Here is an 18,473-nt window from a genome sequence, read left to right as displayed (position 1 = left end):
ATCCTTTCAGTATCCTTCCCCAGCGTGGTGCCATCTGCAAATGGGATGCGTATCTTTTACATACTGGGCACATGTCTTTGGGAGGGGCCAGGGTTTTGCTTAATTCTTACCATACCAACGAAAACTCTAGTCCTTCCTCTCTGACTGAAGAGTATGCTGGGATACAACCAAGAATAGATTAATGCTAAATTTGAGTGGGCTCTTAACCACCTTAAAAAAAAAAAAGATAGTTTACTTTCCAGTTTGAGAGTTTTATTTCAAAATCTTACTAAGGAATTCACCTGTGGAATATTGGGTTGGTATCTGTTGTGCTAGTTGGCAGCCTCTGGCAAAGTGAACACAAAGTCATTGTGAGTGGCTGAGCTTCCAATAAAAGCACTGGTTTTCTACAGGAGATGAAGGCAGTTTCTAAGCAGCATGGGAAACTCCTACCATCACAGATGATGCCCCACTGAGACTACACTGGTAGCATCTCCAAAAAACCTATGGCAATCTCGACACCTTTGGATTTCTACAGTGATAGAATGAGCTAGCTAGCCAATAAAGAGTCAGGGAAAAACAACAACCCAAATGGGTTGACAGTGCCTGTGATCCCTGTGTACAAGAGTGCAGAGGCAGGAGGATAGACCTTGTATCCAAAAGAATTTTTAAAAGAAAATAAGAGGATGAGGATGGAAGAGGGTGGTGGGGAGAAATAGAGGAAGAGAGAAAGAGGAAGGGAAAGAAGGAAAGAAAAGAAGAAAAAGGAGGAAAGAAAGAGAGAAGGAAAGAAAGAAAGAAAGAAAGAAAGAAAGAAAGAAAGAAAGAAAGAAAGGAAGGAAGGAAGGAAGGAAGGAAGGAAGGAAGGAGGAAGGAAGGAAGGAAGGAAGGAAGGAAAGAAAGAAAGAAAGAAAGAAAGAAAGAAAGAAAGAAAGAAAGAAAGAAAGAAAGAAAGAAAGAAAGAAAGAAAGAAAGAGAAAGGAAGGGAGGGGAGAGAGAGAGAGAGAGAGAGAGAGAGAGAGAGAGAGAGAGAGAGAGAGAGAGAAGCTCTGGATATCCAGGATGTCCTCTGGCCTCAAGAGGACATGAATGAAAAGTAATAAGAGTTCACTCTCAAGATTAGATATGAGATTAACTTTAAAAATATATATGACAATCGAGATGCACACACTTTATAGTAGTACTTGGGAGGCAGAAGCAGGAGGATCTCTGTGAGTTTAAGGCCAGCTTGCTCTATATAGTGAGCTCTAGGCCAGCCAAGACTACATAGTAAAACTTTGACTCAAAAGCAAACAAAAGAGAATACATGTGACCATAGAGACAAAGCAATGAAATGCTCAAGCCTTCTATGGAAAGACCACAGGAAGACATAACTAAGGATGCTCAACAAACAGTGGACAAAGCCCTCAGAGGAATCTGTCTGACTCTGCTCTCATCTGTATCTTAGACTTTCCCCAAGGTGTCAGGAAATACATTTCTCATCTTTAAAGCTACTGATATTCTGTTATGACAGTACTGGCTAAATTAAATTGTCAAAACTTTTTCCAAGGGAGACTATCGAGTGCCCTTTTACTTATTCCCAGTGGCCGATGCTCGTGGGAAAGACAAGGCAAGCCAGCTGCATGGGGGTCAGCATGTTGACCTGGTGGAGGACAGAGAGAAAGAAGGCCTTTGCGTTTTCATCTTTACTGTTCACCAGAGTTACCTTCTACCTCAAAAGGATGGGAAAATTGCTGGCCTTTGGTGATAAAGGTGAAGGCTAGTTGGAAGACTCTAGACCGTGTCTGAGCTGATCTCAGTGTGTTCCCGTGATATCTCCTTGATCTAAAATTCCTATTTCAAAATTCTAATCACCTCAAACCTCAGGATGTATCCACGTTTAGACACAGGGTGTTAAAAGAGGTAATTATTCAGTGAAGTCGGAGGGTAGGCTTTAGTTCAATGTTTGGTAGTCTTTACAATGGAGAAATTAAACATTAATACACACACAGGGAAGAATATATAAAACCAGAGAGGGAAGATAAGCAAGAGCTGGCCAGAGGCAGATATCTTAGTAGACATTAGCTCTGATAACCCCATGATCTGGGACCTCTAGCTTCCAGCAATGGGAGAAAGTCTCTCTTATTTACATCACTAAGTTTTGTTGTGGCTTTTGTTTTGTTTTGCATTTCTGGGAACAGATTCCCAGAGCTGCAGAGAGACTAGCCACATACCCTGCCATTTGATCTCAACCCCTAGACTGAGGTATTTTGTCATGGTAGTCTTAAAAAGTTATGGTCCCATCTTCTGGCTCAGACTTACCAGTACTCTTGATGGTGTTTATGGGGCATGGGTGACTGCCTAGATGTGAGAAGGGTTTTCTTTAGCAGTGCCATGCATAAAGCTGGAAGATTTACTGGCAAGTGTAACCATCCTGAGTGCACTGTGCAATGTAGATCGTAACAAAATCAAGGACAGCATTAGGCTACAGACACAACAAGCCAGAACTTATTTACAGTATGGAAGGAAGAGAAATTCTGCCATTTGTGGGACTTAGCTTGTGATAAGAGGACTCTGGAGGTGGGAGTAGCCAGATATCCTTTAGAGATATACAGTGTAGAAATGGTTATTCTGCTGTGTTACAAGGGATAAAATATGTATGGGATCTATAAGTAGTGAGGAGAACTTTCTAGTAACTGGATATTTCAGAGCTAGTTATCCGAAGATAGACTGGCCTGCACAGATGGCCACTGAATGTCTCACAGCGGTCTTATTAAGTCCAGGTTCCAGAGGGATTTCTGTAGACATCTGGTTGGTTTCCTCCCTGAAGATTCTTTTTGTTTGCTTGAGACAGGGTCTGTCTTAGTTAGGGTTTTAGTGCTGTGAACAGACACCCATGACCAAGGCAACTCTTATAAAGAACAACATTTAATTGGGGCTGGCTAACAGGTTCAGTGGTTCAGTTCATTATCATCAAGGCAGGAACGTGGCAGCATCCAGGCAGGCATGGTTCAAGAGGAGCTAAGCGTTCTACATCTTCAGCTGGAGGCTGCTAGCAGAATACTGGCTTCCAGGCAGCTAGGATGAGGGTCTTAAAGCCCACACCCACAATGACACACCTACTCCAACAGGGTCATACCTTCTAGTAGTGCTACTCCCTGGGCTGAGCAAATACAAACCATCACAAGGTCTCACTATGTACTCTGTCTGGCCAGGCCTGACCTGCCTCTGTCTCCGTTGGATTTAAAGGCATGTACCACCATGCTGAGTCCTTCCATAAGGATTCAAACTAGAGATGTTGCTGTGCCTCCTGTGTGCGGGCATGGAAAGATACATCACCTGGGACAGGAAGTGATATTACATTACAGGAGAGGAAGTTGTAAGGTGTAGAAAGCCATTGGAATCTCTGAGTAGTGATGAAATAGGAGAGATTTTAGGGGATCAGGTCGGAGGGCTTGGCCAGTCGTCGGGTAAAAGTCTGACAATGTAAGCAATCCAGAATCCACACCTGTAAGAAAGCCAGGTGCAGGGGCACACATCTGCTGCGATCACAGACTCCCTAAAAGTGAGATGCAAGATGGTGACAGATCACCTAGAAGTTCAGCCTGGTGGAGGACACGACAGGGCAGAAATGACAATAGGGACTCTGCCTTAACAAGGTGAAAGGAGAGACCAGACCACTGAAGTTGTCCCCTGACCTCCCCATATGAGCCATAGACTGTGCTTGCTTGTGCTCTCTCGCACACACTCCATACACTCTTTAATTGGTTAAGAGCACTTTCTGCTCTTGTAGAAGTCCTAAAGGGTTCCTAAAACCCAGGTCAGGCAGCTCACAACAGTCTACAATCCTAACTCTTGGGAATACGACTCCCTTTTGTGACCTTAGTGAGCACACTCACACTTGTGGGCACACAGAGGCGGGCGGAGAGGGAGAGAAGAGAGAGGAGAGAGGGAGAGAGGGAAAAGAGCAGGAATAGAATAAAAGAAAAACAAACTTTTAGGAAATTTTAAATAGAAAACAGGAAAGCTCTTTCTGGCACAATGCCAAGTTGACCGTTTCCTCTGAGCTCATCCTGCTCAAGAATGTGAATGGGATGAACTTCAGTCATGTGAAAGGAGACCCTCCTCTTTTTAAAAATAATTCCTGCCTCTTTCCCCTGGCACATATGGGGGGGGGGCTCACTCTCCTCTATGTTCAGAAGCGCTCAATATAATGTCCCACTGTCACGATCTATAAACGTTTAATCTTGGACAAAAGGTCTCGAGCTTTCATTTCCCGTAAGATCTTTCGAGATCTGGAACTGGATCTGTTCTCCTGGGTGTTCAGGTTCCTTCCTTGTTCCTACAGACAGGAGATCGTGATGATAGGTAAGTGTATTGGGGAAGGAGTGTGATATTTGAGGTCCGCTGTCTTGTTTCTCCTTGAGATTTTTTTTCCCTGTGGGTCTGACTATCAGAACCTCCATGTTCTGATGTGTCAGTTCTTCAGCTTCCCTTCCCCAACTTTCAGATGCCAGAAAAAGGCTGCTGAGGGGTGAGCCTTCTGTGTATGGAATAACCAGTCCCCCTGTGGTTAAGCTGTAGTTAAGCTGTAAGACTATTTTCCTAACCTGTGAATGGGGGTTGGGGGGTAGTAATGACTTCCTTGGATTTGTGTGTATGTGTGTGTTTGTGTGTGTATTCTGTTATGTGTGTGTCTGTAAGTATACGTGTGCCTATGTATATGTCTGTGTATATATGTGTATGTCTGTAAGAGTATGTGTGTCTGTGTGTGCATGTGTATGTATCTGTAAGCATATGTGTGTCTGAAGTGTGCATATGTGTGTGTGTATTATAAGTGTGTGTCTATGTCTGTGTATGTGTGTGTGTTTAGGTGTACGTGTGTCTGAAGTACAGATATGTGTATCTGTGTATATGTGTGTGTCTGTAAGAGTAAGTGTGTCTGTGTATATGTCTGTCTGTGTGTATGTCTGTTTGTAAGTATGTCTGTAAGTATATGTATATATGTGTATATCTGTGTGTATGTATATATGTGTCTGTGTGTGTAAATGTAATGTGTTTGAAGTATAGATATGTGTGTATACGTGTGTGTGTGTGTAAGAGTATGCTTGTCTGTATGTCTGTAAGTATGTATATATGTGTGTATGTCTGTGTGTGTAAGTGTATGTGTATATGTGTATCTATAAGTGTATGTGTGTATGTATGTACGTGCATCCTTGTTGTAAGTCATCCTTAGATGATGCTCTGGGTGCTGAAGCTTTCCACTGTTTTTTTTTGTTTTGTTTTGTTTTGTTTTGTTTTTTTGGAGATAGGATCTCTTTCCTGACTTACTTTACCCAAGAGTCTGTCTCTCTCTCTCTCCCTCCTAAGCAGGTGCTAGCATGGCTGACATTTTTATGTGGCTTCCAGGGATGGAACTCAGGTCCTCGTGTTTAGACAGTAAGTACTTTATTGACTGAGCTACCTCCCTATCCTTTCCTTGGCTTCTGTAGGAAATGAATGCCATATGTAATCAAAGCAAACGTTACTTAGCAAATATTTGTTGTTATTTGTTGAGGACCTTCAGAGGACAGACATTCAGGACAAATACAAAAAGGTATCTGTAGAGTTGGGCAGGTGGTATGTAGGCATGCTGGTAGATGAGTGCTGGCTTCTCAGAAAGGAAAGGGTGGAGACCAGTCCTCCCACCACCACCAGGGATTGGATTCCTTGCTGTGGGAAAGAAAGAGGGGGCCTTCTAGCTTGCTTTCTATTGCAGAGTTATAAAAAGAAAATCACAAACCTAAGCAACTCGAGGACAGGGCTTATTAGCCTCACCCATTCTGATCACAGTCTATCTCAAAGGGAACTCAGAGCAGGAACACAGGGCAGGAACCTGAAGCAGGAACTGGGCAGTGGCAGAAACTGCTTGTTGTTTTTTTTTCCCTCCTGGCTTCTTCAGCCTGCTTCCTTACACAAGCCAGGTCCACCTGCTCAGGGCTGGTCTCCCACATCAACTAATAAGAAAGAATATGTCCCCACAGGTTTGCCTGCATGTCAGTCTAATGGAGGCATGTCTCTCAATTTAGGTTCCCCCTTCCCAGATGACCAGAGCTCATGTCAAGTTATTAAAAAATTAAGCAGCAAACTCATCAGGTAGAGGAAAAGGCTGTGGCCTCAGAAGCCAGGAATGCATCTGGTATACCCCCCCCTCCCCCCGCCCGCTCCTTCCACTAGCCTAGGGAAAGCCAAAAGTTTGGCGTCTGAAGTCACATTAGGTCGGGAGGGTGGTGGTAGTGGGAACATGTCTGGATGGTTCTAATGTAATTTTAACACTGGGAAGTTTGTGTTTAATCTAGGAGAAAATGGCTTTACGGAGGTTCATTTCATTGGATAAGGGCAGATTAAAAAAAAAAAAAAGATCGAGAGCAGAGTTCCAGGAAGAAGTCCTGGGTGATGGGGGTGGAAAAAGAGTCATCACTCAGTATCTTTTCTGGCCTAACTTTGATCTCTTCCCCATCTTAGATTTTTACCTCCCTGCCTCCTTCAATCCCAGATGCCGGTCCCCTTCTCTGAAATTATCCACGTCAAGCAAATATGCATTAATAATACATTTAAAAACCCACTTCCCATCTCCAAACACAGAGAAAAATGGGTCATTCTGCATCCTGTGCCCTTCTCTGGTACATTCTAAAGACAAAAATTCCAGATTGCAGTGGTGTGAAGGGTGACCTCCTACCAAAAGAAAAAGAAGAAAGAAAAAAGAAAAAAAAATCCTGTTTCTTTTGCTAATGTTCTCAGCCTCGCTTCACCTCTCCAAATAGAGAAAAAAGAACTGCGGATAAAAATGCATGCATCGCAGCCTTAGCTCCTCAACCACTTTTGGGAGAGGCCTGCGGGGTCGGGTGACTCAAGCTCGCGCGGGGACGAGCCAAGAGCGCTCCCGACTTCCCTGGAACCTTAACGTCCTACGGTTCACCTTCTCCCGATTGCGGGGCCCTCTCCCTGACCCAGATCACTCCCCAGCTTGGTTCCCAGACCCCATCGGGAGCGCGGGTCCCCTTAAGCCCAAGACGCCGCACCTGTGGGCTCTGGGTCGCCTCCCGCAGCGCTCGGGCGCAGCTCCCCGAGGCTCCGCTAGGGGTCTCTGTCGGGTGGCGAGCCGGGTGGGCGGGATCAGCTGACTCTGCCGGCTGCGAGCCCCGCCGCCTCGCTCCAGCTCTGTCAGTTTCCTCGGCGGCGGGAGGCGAGAGCACCGGGAGCAGAGCGAGCGCGGGGCCACCGGAGACGGCGGCGACGGCGGCGGCGACGCGGACACAGCCAGGGCGCGGCGGATCTTCTACTCGCACACAGAGCACTCGGTGGCCCACGCAGGATCACGATGCTGCCCAGCTTGGCACTGCTCCTGCTGGCCGCCTGGACGGTTCGGGCTCTGGAGGTGGGTGCCGCGCCTTGGGAACGAGACGGGGGAGGCGGGCGCCGGGAGGACGCGATCCTCCCCACCGAGGAGCTTGAATCTTGAGACGCGGGGGACTGTCACGGGTAGACCGCTCCTCGCCGCCCCCGCCTGCGGGCGCCCTGCGCTTCGGCGGCTCTGGCCCAACCCTGCCCGGGGACGCGCTGCCCGAGCGATGAAGAGGGAGCGGGTTAGAACGCTGGGTTCCCCATATCCGTGCCAGCCTAGGGCTGGAAGGCGAGGGGACCAGCCTGAACGCAGACCCTGACTCCTCCCTGCCTCGAGAGCGGGGCTCCGGGATGCGAGAGACACCCAGTTCGAGGGGGAAGGGACACGTGTGGAAAACCGAAAGCGCAGCGTCTCAGGATTCAGTGCCCTGCGAGGAAATTGCCGCCCTTCCCCTTCCTTGGGGTCCTGGGTTGGAATGGGGGCAGCCCTGGATGCTGGGGAGCGCCTGGCTCACACTCCCTTCCCACCCCCGCCTGTCTTGACTGGGAAGCTGGGCTTCGCTCCTGGCGGCCGCGGGCGGTGGCTGCCTGCGCAGCGACCCTCTCCCGAGTCGGTGCGGGGTCGCGCACCGCCGCCTTCCTTTTGCAAACTTTGTGCATTTCCGTGTCTCCCTTTTGTGTAAGTTCCAAGTGATGGGAGGGATCGGAAAGTGCGGCCACCCAGCACCGTCCCTTAACCTGGACGTCCAGGATTCTCCAGTGCACCTCCAGTTTCTCCCTGAGTCTGAGAAGGTCCCCGGGAACAAAAGCCGCGACACCCCGCCCTCGCCGTCCAGGGCGCGGTGGCGGAGCCCTGGTAGCTGGTGCGCCACCGCGGTTTCTTTCCCCGAGCTGCGCGTCTGCCCCCGAGGGCCTAGAGGTGCTGCTAGAGCCCCGCGGTCTCCCACCCCCGCATCACCACCACCTACTGGCAATCCTGTGCGGACTGCAAAGTCCTGAGAGAGAGAGAGAGAGAGAGAGAGAGAGAGAGAGAGAGAGAGAGAGAGAGAGAGAGAGAGAGAGAGAGCCGGGAGTGAGGCGTGCGTCTGGGAAGGGCACGCCTGGTGCCTGGTGGTGGGGAGGCTGAGGCTCCAGGGCATCAAAGGAGGCGTTTGTCTGATTAAGGTGCGGCCTCCTATGGGGCAGATTTGGGAACTCTAGCTTAGTCACCCTGGGGGGGCGCAGGATGCTGGGGAGGGTCCTCAGGGTTCCTTTTTTTAAAAAGGGGGTGCAGATAAAAGGATTGAATAGGGTGAAGATTAAGACGGAGAAGATGGCGCCTCTGCAGTGCAGCAAAGAAAAGCTGTGTGGAGGCTGCAGCCTGTGAAATCCACCCACCACTAGGTGTATAACAAGTCTTCCCCATTCATCCAACTCTCTAGCATGCAGCAGAAGGCTTGTTTTCCTTTTTATCCAGAGATGCCTGGAAGTTGTTTGCGTGGCAGCTGGTTTTATTTCTCTTCGTTTGTACCCTCTTCACCATCCAAGCATTTGCTACTAGCCCTTCCCCATCGTCCTCCTCTTTCCCCTCTACCTCATAGGAATTTTCCCAAAAAGCAATTTCCGGGCCAGTGTTTTCCTGCAATTTTGTGGGGATTGTCTAGGCTATCACACTAGTATGAGTTTTTATTTATTTAAATTTTTTTTAGCTCTTAATTTACAAGGTCATTGAACTTTTACCCCCTCTGATTTTTTTTTTTTTTTTAACCCACAAGTGGCTTCAGAATCTGTAAGTCACCTCAGACTGGTTAAAACAGGTCTTCTAAGAGTCTTAAGAATTTAGTGTTCCTTTTTTTTTTTTTTTTTTCAAAGCCATTTAATCAAGGGAATTCTGATTTCTCTGATGACCTAAGAATTTAATTGTTTTGCTGTACAAAAACACGACTAAGTAATTAAAGGAATAACTTTAATTTTTGGAGCATTTTACTTTTCTTGAGCATTTTTTTTAAACTTGTATAAAAAGAGTCACAGTGTAGGCCAAGATGAACTGGATTTATGTTTTGGCTTGTGCGATTGCATATCCTTTTTCTGCCGAACATTTGGAGATTCTCCTGCAGTTATCGTCACCTTTAAAGGGTGGCTGGGAGCACGACATTCGTGCCTTTGATGAATCACTGGAAGGGTAGGTAATTCATCCTAATGAGGCTTGACAGACTTTGCAGTTCTGCGTCCACTGAAGCCACGGAATTATGAGTTGGCTGCGTTTTGTAAATCACAGAAAATCCGTCTGCTGCAGGTGGCTCTGCAAAAGAACCCGTGTGACGGAGGGTGCTGATGATGGGGTCTTGAGTGTCCTGATGCTGGGGCTCAAGGGTGCTGATGCTGGGGCCTCCAGGGTACTGATGCTGGGGCCTCGTCTTCCAGGGAGTCGGCATTTCCTGGTTTGGTTTTATTTTCCTGGTATGTTGAACAGAGGTATGCGTTTAGCAAACCGTGATGGACTCATCTTGTTTGCTTGTATAGAGCTGATAACTCTCAACTTGCCTCGGTAGTGGTGGCTCCTTCACTGTCTGCGACTGCTGCCCGGTAGTGCCGCTCTGATGGTAGAAGCCTACTCATAGAACAGCGAAGCTGACATTATTTTTTTGACAGGGATCCATTGGAGTCACCGGTTACTGCTTGTCAGTGGGAAGCCATAATACTGGCAGGCTATAAATGCTTCTTATCACCCCAAGGGATAGCGTCCCTCATTACACTTGTAAGGCTGCAAGCAATTAAAAGATGGAACTGAGGAATTGAAAAGGTATATATATATATATATATATATATATATATATATATATATACAGGATCACAAAACTAAACTGGAAAATTCAAGATTTAAAATTAAATAGGAGAAAAATAGGATCAATGGGCTACTGGTTTGAAGGAAGTTGAAGTTACTTTTACGGTTAAGGTTTTTAAGTTTTTAGTTTACTGTTTATGACACACCAATTTTCTATATCTCTGTGTTAAAGATTATCTATCAGTCATCCTGCATATAGAAGTGAAGAAGGTGCTTAATAAAATATTATGCGTTATTTTTGCAGAGGTGTTGTCGTGGGATTTGCAGGGCATCTTTGATTAATACATTTCTTTTCTAATCTCTGCCTTTTATGTCAAGATGAACCTGCACAAACATACTTTAAATATCAAGCTCATGTTTACTTGACTGCATATATTTTATTGCCTTCTCCCACACTGGGTACAGAAGTATGCAGGGTGAATAAAGCATGCACATAATTATAAAATAGGAGTCTTACATTCCAAAAAAGAAAGTACGGATTAGGCAAAGGAAAAAAGAAAGGACACAGAAAGTGGGGTACTCAGAAACTGTACCAGGAGAAAGACCTAGAATTAAAAACAGTAAAGGGACAAGAGGATGCGATAATCCTGGGACGTTTCCCGGGTGAAAGTCTCCAGCCAGGTTTGTGTCCTGGGTCTGGGAATGGAGGTTAAGTATTTGCATGGATTGTATTTGCTCACACACAGACACCAGAGCCTACATGCAAGGCCTTTGTCTTATCTGTATTCCCTGCTCTCGCTTTGGAGCCAGGCATAGATAAGGTTTTACATAATGAAGGCGAGAACAAGTGTGGAGTTCATTTTGATTCATGGCCTCGTCTGTTCATTAGGGACAATTTGACTGATTGATATTTAGGCCAAATCCTGTCTCTCAGCTCTGATCACCTTTACGTAAACCCCAACCGTCTCTCCCCTCATGGAGCTTCCACTCATCCAGGCAAGACAGGAAATCAACAGAAACTGTGGCAGGTGTAGGCCAGACTCTGGAGCTGGGTGAAGAACTGGAAGGAGACCAAGGCTGAAAGCAGCCTGGGAAGTATCCCTAGCACCATGTTGACCAGGGGTGGGTAAGGACAAAAAGCCTCACCCACCATGCAAACTACCAGGAGGGAAGGGAGAAGCAAATTTTCAAACTGCTTCCATTAGGAACGTTAGCCAAGAGTTGTCATCCTCCTTTGCACATCAGGGTCACAGAGTGTCTCTGCCTCCCTCCCTCCCTCCCTCCCTCCCTCCCTTCCTCCCTCCCTCCCTCCCTCCCTCCCTTCCTCCCTCCCTCTCTCCCTCCCTTTCTCCCTCCCTCTCTCCCTTCCTTCCTGTGTTTGTGTATGTGGTGTTGGGATTTCATATGGAGACTTAGGCATGATGGGCAAATGCCTGCTGCGCTACATCCCCATCCCAAGGATTCATGAAGATGAAAACAAAACCAGAAGCAGAAAAGTTCAAGAGTGTTGTCAGAGTTCCACCCAGTACATCAGAAAGAGAATCCCCTGGAGCAAGGCCTGGACATTGGCATTAAGGGCAGAAAAAAACAAAAAAAAATTCTCTGGGCAATTTTAAAATAGAAACTGTGATTTTGAGGGCAGTTACAGATGGACCAATTTGAACCACATTCAGGATTCATCAAGCTGTTCTGAAACCAAACGAGCCAAGTAATGGCATGGAAGCTAGTAGCTGTGCAGGAAAACAGGGAGGAGGGCAGAGGAAAGCTCGGGTCTGTTTGCAGCCTCATCATCTCTCCTTAAGGCTGCTGTGGCTTGACATTACCTCTCTGTAGCCAGGACTGAAGTCACATTCCACCCCCTGGGCTAGATGACCTTGTGGCCTTTTGGGAAACTTGCCTCACAGAGCACACACCTGCGTTTGTGAAGGCCTGGCAGGCAGCCAGCACTGTTCAGCTCCCAAGCCCTAACCTGGTTATTATTGTTTTTTTCTTTCTGTACTTGTTTGTTTCTTGATGCAACCGTGACATCTTTTCCTTCTCGTAGTGGGATCCTAGATACAAACCGTGGAGTGCAGAGTGATAATCAATACTGTCTGATGCAAGAGCTCGTGAGTGCTGTAACCTCCTGCATCTTACCTTCCATGACCTACCCTCCTGAGTGCGTGGGAAAGAGAACAGGCTAAGGTGGGGGAGTGAGCGTGCTCCGGGGATGAGTAGCAAGGATAAGCACTACATATTATATTTCAGTCTCAGTTTGCCAGTGGAGGTATTATTCCAAAAGAGGAGATGTTACATAGCTCTTTCCTTAGTTTAACATGGATTGCTTTTGAGAGAGATGAATATTCATTATGAAATAAATGTTGGGTGAATTTTCTTTTCTTTGGATTGTTCTAGCTAGGAGGTTTGACTGGTACCATCTTTGGGATAGGAAATACCCCCAAGAATGCTGGATTAGAATGACTGCTGTAGTAATTTATTTAAAATGAGTTTGTTTTTTTTTTTTTTTTTTTTTTTGCTACTAGTTTTAAAGAAAGCATTCATCAAGAAATAGCTATAAAAGAGATTAAGGAGAACGTGCGTTCACATACATTCAGTCCTAGCTTCAGTAATGGGTAGAGAAGATATTTTATTTACATTTATTTTGTATGGATACTTTTTTATTTTTTGAGATGGGGATCTGTTTTGATTACTTTTTGTTAACTTGACAGAGACTCAAGTCACCTGGAAAGAGGGACCCTCAAGTGAGAATTGCCTTTATCAGATTGGCCTGCAGGGCGGGGCATTCTCCTGATTTATGATTATTGTGGGTTGGCCTAGACAACTATGGGCGGGGCCACCCCTGAGCAGGTAGTCCTTGGATGTATAAGAAAGCAGGCTGAGCCAACCCCGGAGACAGCGAGCCAGCAAACATCCCTTCTGTTTTAGTTCCTGCCTCCGGTCCCTATTTGAGCTCATATCCTTGGCTATCCTTGATGGACTGTAACGTGTAAGATGTAATAAGCCCTTTCCTCTCCAGGTTACTCTTGGCCATACCTTAAATATTGTATTATCATTTTAAAATTATGTCTATATGTGTGGCTATGTGCACGTGAGTACAGTTACCTGTGGAGAATACAGGCCTTGGATCTCCCGGAAGTTAGAATTTACAGGTGTCTGTGAATCAACTGAATTGGAAGAACCAAAGTGTTCTTAGTCCCCTCAGCCCCCAAGGAGACAGAACTGGAGTGAACATTTGTAATACTGATTTTGAGGTCAGGTGTATTGTTAGGTCAGTAATTTGAACCATTGAGTGTTTCTCAGATGTCTAGAAAAGGCCAGCATTTCACATTGCTTTCTGTTGCTGTGACACAGTACCTGAGACAGCCAACTTAAAAAGAAGAAAGGTTTATCTTGGTTTACAGTTTCGGAGGTTTAAGTCTATGATTGGTTGGCCCCATAATTATGGGCCTGTTGTGAGGCAGCATATTATGGCCAGCTGTTCCTGTCATGGTGGTCTGCCTGGAAGCAAACAGGAGAAAAGAAGAGATCAACATGTCAGATTCCCACACAGTCCCCACCTTTAACGACAGGGGCCCTCAGAAGGCTAAGCCTTTGACCCACTGACCTTAGGGTCATACTTATGATTTAAGCTATAACAAACATGAATCCAGAAACCAAATGGGGGCAAGGTTGTTTGAGCATGCACTCAGGATGCTGTGTCACCTGAGATACTGGCCATGGGTAAATTTCTGTGCTTCTGTAAAATGTAGATAGTGGTATTTAATGTTGTCAAGGATTAATTTAATATATAAGGTCCTCACAAGTAGATAAATTGATATGTATTAATATGTACTTGATGTCTAATGATAACTAGGTGTTGCTACTTTCATAGGAGGGTAGAAAAGTAATATGTTTTTCTCACGCATAGTTATAGAAATCTAAATAATCTTCATGATATTTCACTTATTAGAATAATTAACTCACTTATTGTCTAATTATGAGTAAGAAGAACTTGGCAGTTTGTTTTCTGTAAGGTTGAATGAATTTACCCAAGCATGACTTACACCTGTAACCCCAGCACTATAGGAGACATGAGTGGAGGATCACAGGTTCAAGGCCAGATTGGGCTATGTGAAAAAAAAAAAAGATTTAAATACAGCACAGGTAAAGGGGGTTTTATTTCTGTTTTGTTGTTGTTGTTGTTTGTTTATAAAATATCATTTATGTGATTTTCTATTTCAGTTGGATTTTTAGAAATTTTAGAATGATTCGTGTTCACTGAAAAAAAATAAACAGTAGAGAAATGTGCAGGGTTTGTACAAATAGAGAATGTTCATTTTTAATGCTGTGCATGCTAGCAGTTTTCCATGTGTTTAATATTAAACCACTTTATGCGCTGGCTTGATTATTAACACAATTATTAGTCAGACATCTTCGGGTTTGTGTGAGGACCTGGGGACAGGCTTAGTTTTGTCTTCAGCTAAACCTTTTCAATAAAAATGAATAATCAGGCTTTGTCATCAGAACAGATATAGAAGATTCAAATGCCAGCCAAAGAATGTTGGTCCTAGTGTAGACGGCTGCAACAGCTTCACTCAAGACAGGGCATGAAGGCAGCCTTCCTGTAAAGAAATCAGACTCAAAATAAAATGAGTTTATATAACTGTTGTGTTAGGCTATCAGGTCTTTTACCTATGTCTCAGTTAAAAATACACGCAGAAAACACCAGCAGGTTTGCTCATGTGCCATTTTCTCTCTGTGTGTCAAAATTAGTCTAATGGTATTTGGAACTGTTAGTAAATAAAACTTAGGACTCTGTGGTTAAATTCTGGTTGCAAACAGCATGGAAGGATCAAGAAGCAAAGGCCTTAGGGTTCCAAGTGGGTTTTTGTTAACCAGCTGTGTGTTTAGTATTTGGATGGAGGTTGGTTCTGGTCTGGCTGGGAGTACAGAATCCATTTTTAGGACTCACCTTACTCATAGAAGTTACACAGAGGAAGACCGGATGGTCTCAGGGCCCCGTGTGCAGGGCCAGTGAACCCACATGAGAAATGAGGAAAGGGAACACATTAGAGATGCTTTTGTAACCATGGATCCTGAACCTAGTACAGCAACGAGCACGGAACAGGACAGGAACCCCCTCATTTTCAGATGGCCTGGTTTTTTTTTTTTTTTTTTTTTTCTTTCCTCTCCAGCTCAAAAGATGTTTCAGGTTAAAAATTTCACTCCGAAACAATAAACAATTTACTTTGTTTTTGGTGATTTCCCAGTTATGAAGCTGTTCTTTGTCTGATTTTTCCCCCCTCAGGGAATCAAATTTGTACTGTGTCCTCGGTTTCTAGAGAGCCGAATACTGTCTTTATCTTCACTGAAAACAGTGGGGCTTTCTAAATGATAGTGACAAATTACTCTTCCCGCCTCTCTGGACACTTAGGAGAGTAAGAGATCCGTCATGGAAAGTCATTTGTGTTAAGTGAAGAAATGCTTTATCGTTCCTGTCGCCTTGCTAAATTTCAAAGCTTTAATGACACTCATATATCTTCGCCCCACGGAGACATTTTTGCAGGACAATAAACATGAGGTTTAATCTTACCCTGGAGGTATGTTTGTGTGTTTTAAGATGTGTCCTTTCAGGCCTGGTTACCAAAACTCTCATTTGTTCAGCTTTGCTTTGTCTGCACAATCTTCTGTTTGACATTAATTAAATTTAAAATTAATGTTTTATAAATACATTCCTAAGTTATTTAAAAATTATAGCTGGATAAGTTTCAATGTGTATATTTACTGTGCACAGGCCTCTGCTGCATGAGGACATTTTCATGCAAGTATATGCTGTATGCTGAAGATACTCTCCCCTCCCCTCCCTTCCCCTCCCCTCCCCTCCCCCCCCCTCCCCTCCTTCCCTTCCCTTCCGTCCCCTCCCCTCTCCATCCCTTCCCTTCCCTTCCCTCCCTTCTCTTTCCAGTTTCTTCCAGTTAGCTTCCTTAGTTTCACTTCTACTTTCATATCCCACATACTTACTTTTTATAAATCCACATAAGATCTGGGAACCACAAACGAGAATGCATACAAAACAAGAAAGCAATCCATCTTCCTGAAATTGGCCTGATTAGTGTACGGTGGTTATTTCCAGTTTCTTCTTCATTTATTTTTTTCAAGCAATATAATTTCATTCTTTACGACTGGAAATACTCCACTGTGCATACACACTACATTTTCTTTACCCACTCCTCTGCTGGACCCTGGATTGGTTTCATAACTTACGGGTTGTTATGGGCATTTCAACATTGCTTAGTTATTATGAACATATCTAAACATCGGTATGTCTACACATACTTAATTGGTATTTTACAGTAAAATGAATGAAGCAATATAAATTTATTTTTGTGGTTGTTTTCTGTGCTTTGGATTAAACTCAGGCCATGTGCATCCTAGGTACTGTACCGCTGAGCCACACACATCTCTGGCACTAATCTTTTTAAAGGATTGATCGTTGGAGTTAGAATACAGTCCATTGAGTCTCATCTGGTGTGGTCATAGCTGTGTGCCTCATTTGTTCCTCTACTCAGGGGAACAAAACCCCACTGCATTTCATTTTTAAAAGAAAATAGAATGCTATTATCTCTCAAGACTTGATGGTTAATCCTAGTATGTTCCAGTTATTGAATGAATTTTCAAAAGCATAATTACTTTTTTTTTTACAAATGTATAACTTAAGTTGTAGAGTATGATTTATACGCAAAAGTTACCATGGTAAATAAGCACCATTTCTCAGCCCAGTGGAGTTTTTAAAGCATTTGAAAATGTCCATCTTTTTTTTTTTTAAGTGATACAGCGTTTTTGAAATCTCAGTTTAGCATTTTGGGGAGTGATACTACAATTTACGATACGAAACGTCACATTTTATAGCAAATATTCCCCATTCTGATAATTGCTTGTCATAGCATGCTTGTAACAAGTATAATTTTACCGCCACAATATATTAATTTGAGATGAAAAGTTCTTCAGACACTCCAATAGAAATGAAAAGTTCAAATACGAAGATTAATTTTAAGAATATTTAATTCTCAGACTCTTGTCTATTAAGTAAACCACATTTAATATTAAAATCTAATTTCTTCAGAGAAGTTCCTGGCTAATTTTTCTTACCTGGTGTATTAGTTACATTTTTGTTGCTGTGACAAAATACTGGACGAAGGCAACTTAAGAAAGGAAGACCCCCCCCAATTCCCACCCCTCCACTTCCCACCTGTGTGTGTGTGGTAGTTTGTATCACTGAGGTAAGCTGAGTTATCTGAACTATTCATAGTAACATGAAAGAACAACTGTGAACTGGGGTCTGCTTTGAGGCAGTTAAATATTACAAATGAAAGTGGGACTAGGAGAATACTAGGAATATTAATCTTTGTGACACTAGGGACAATACCTTGAATCCAGATTTATCCAGTATTTGATAAATACTTTTGGTGAGCATTGTAGAAATTCTACAGTGCATTGATCAAGGGTTGCATGGTTTGGTGCATGGTAGACGGTTTAGCAGGGAGAGTGATTTCTGCTCAAGCCTGATCTGAGTGCCCATGCCCAGAACCCATGTGAAAGCATGACACATAACTGTGACCCCCATGCTGGAAGGGTAGGAGAATTCTGGAGATGTACTGGCCAGCAGAAATGGGAGCTACAGGGTCAGTGAGTGACCCTGCCTCAAAAATAATGAGGACATGATAGAGAGACATCACTGCCACCTGACATTGGTCTCTGATCTCTACACAAGCATACGGGGTTTGTTCTCTCTCTCTCTCTCTCTCTCTCTCTCTCTCTCTCTCTCTCTCTCTCTCTCCACACACACACACACACACACACACACACACACACACACTTAGAGACACACAGAGAGAGACAGGAGACAGAGAGAGACAGAGAGAAGAAGGAGGAGGAAGAGGAGGAGGAGAAGGAGGAGAAGGAGAAGAAGAAGAAGGAGGAGGAGGAGGAGGAGGAGGAGGAGGAGGAGGAGAAGAAGAAGAAGAAGAAGAAGAAGAAGAAGAAGAAGAAGAAGAAGAAGAAGAAGAAGAAGAAGAAGAAGAAGAAGAAGAAACTGTACTTCCCAACAGCTGAAAGCCAACACTACTTTATGCCATTCCATTGACAGGCATTAAAAATCTTGTTGAGGTCATTATCTTTCTCCTGTTTACTCAGGCTTGTTTTTTAATGTTTTATGTCAAGTGTTAAATCATTCTACACCAAAGGGTTCAGGAAATTTAAGTTTGCTAGAAGTAAGCTGAATTTTAAGATAATGTAGTTGTGTTGGGTGGGAAAGGTTCTGGAACAACCAATAAAAACTATTTTTTTCTCTCATTTTTTTTTTTTGAGATTGTTTTACTATGTAGCTCTG

The 18,473-nt window shown here is 44.2% G+C and overlaps 1 protein-coding gene across 6 annotated transcripts in view; it reads left to right on the top strand.

Annotated features, from left to right (window-relative positions):
- Positions 1 to 7,114: 7,114 nt before the first annotated feature.
- The window catches only part of App (amyloid beta precursor protein), a 228,973-nt gene continuing 217,614 nt past the window's right edge, over positions 7,115 to 18,473 (top strand). For all 6 annotated transcript variants that reach the window (XM_029470477.2, XM_029470476.2, XM_029470475.2 and 3 more), the window contains exon 1: positions 7,115 to 7,375. In XM_029470477.2, coding sequence (XP_029326337.1) covers positions 7,319 to 7,375 — 57 coding nt within the window. In that variant the 5' untranslated portion in view covers positions 7,115 to 7,318. The remainder of the gene's footprint in view (positions 7,376 to 18,473) is intronic.

Source organism: Mus caroli, unplaced genomic scaffold (assembly GCF_978045245.1).
Source record: "Mus caroli unplaced genomic scaffold, Mus_caroli_1 scaffold_17, whole genome shotgun sequence".
Lineage (NCBI taxonomy): Eukaryota > Metazoa > Chordata > Mammalia > Rodentia > Muridae > Mus > Mus caroli.
The sequence above is the reverse complement of the archived record's forward strand: the minus strand, read 5'-3'. Positions and strand labels throughout refer to the sequence as shown.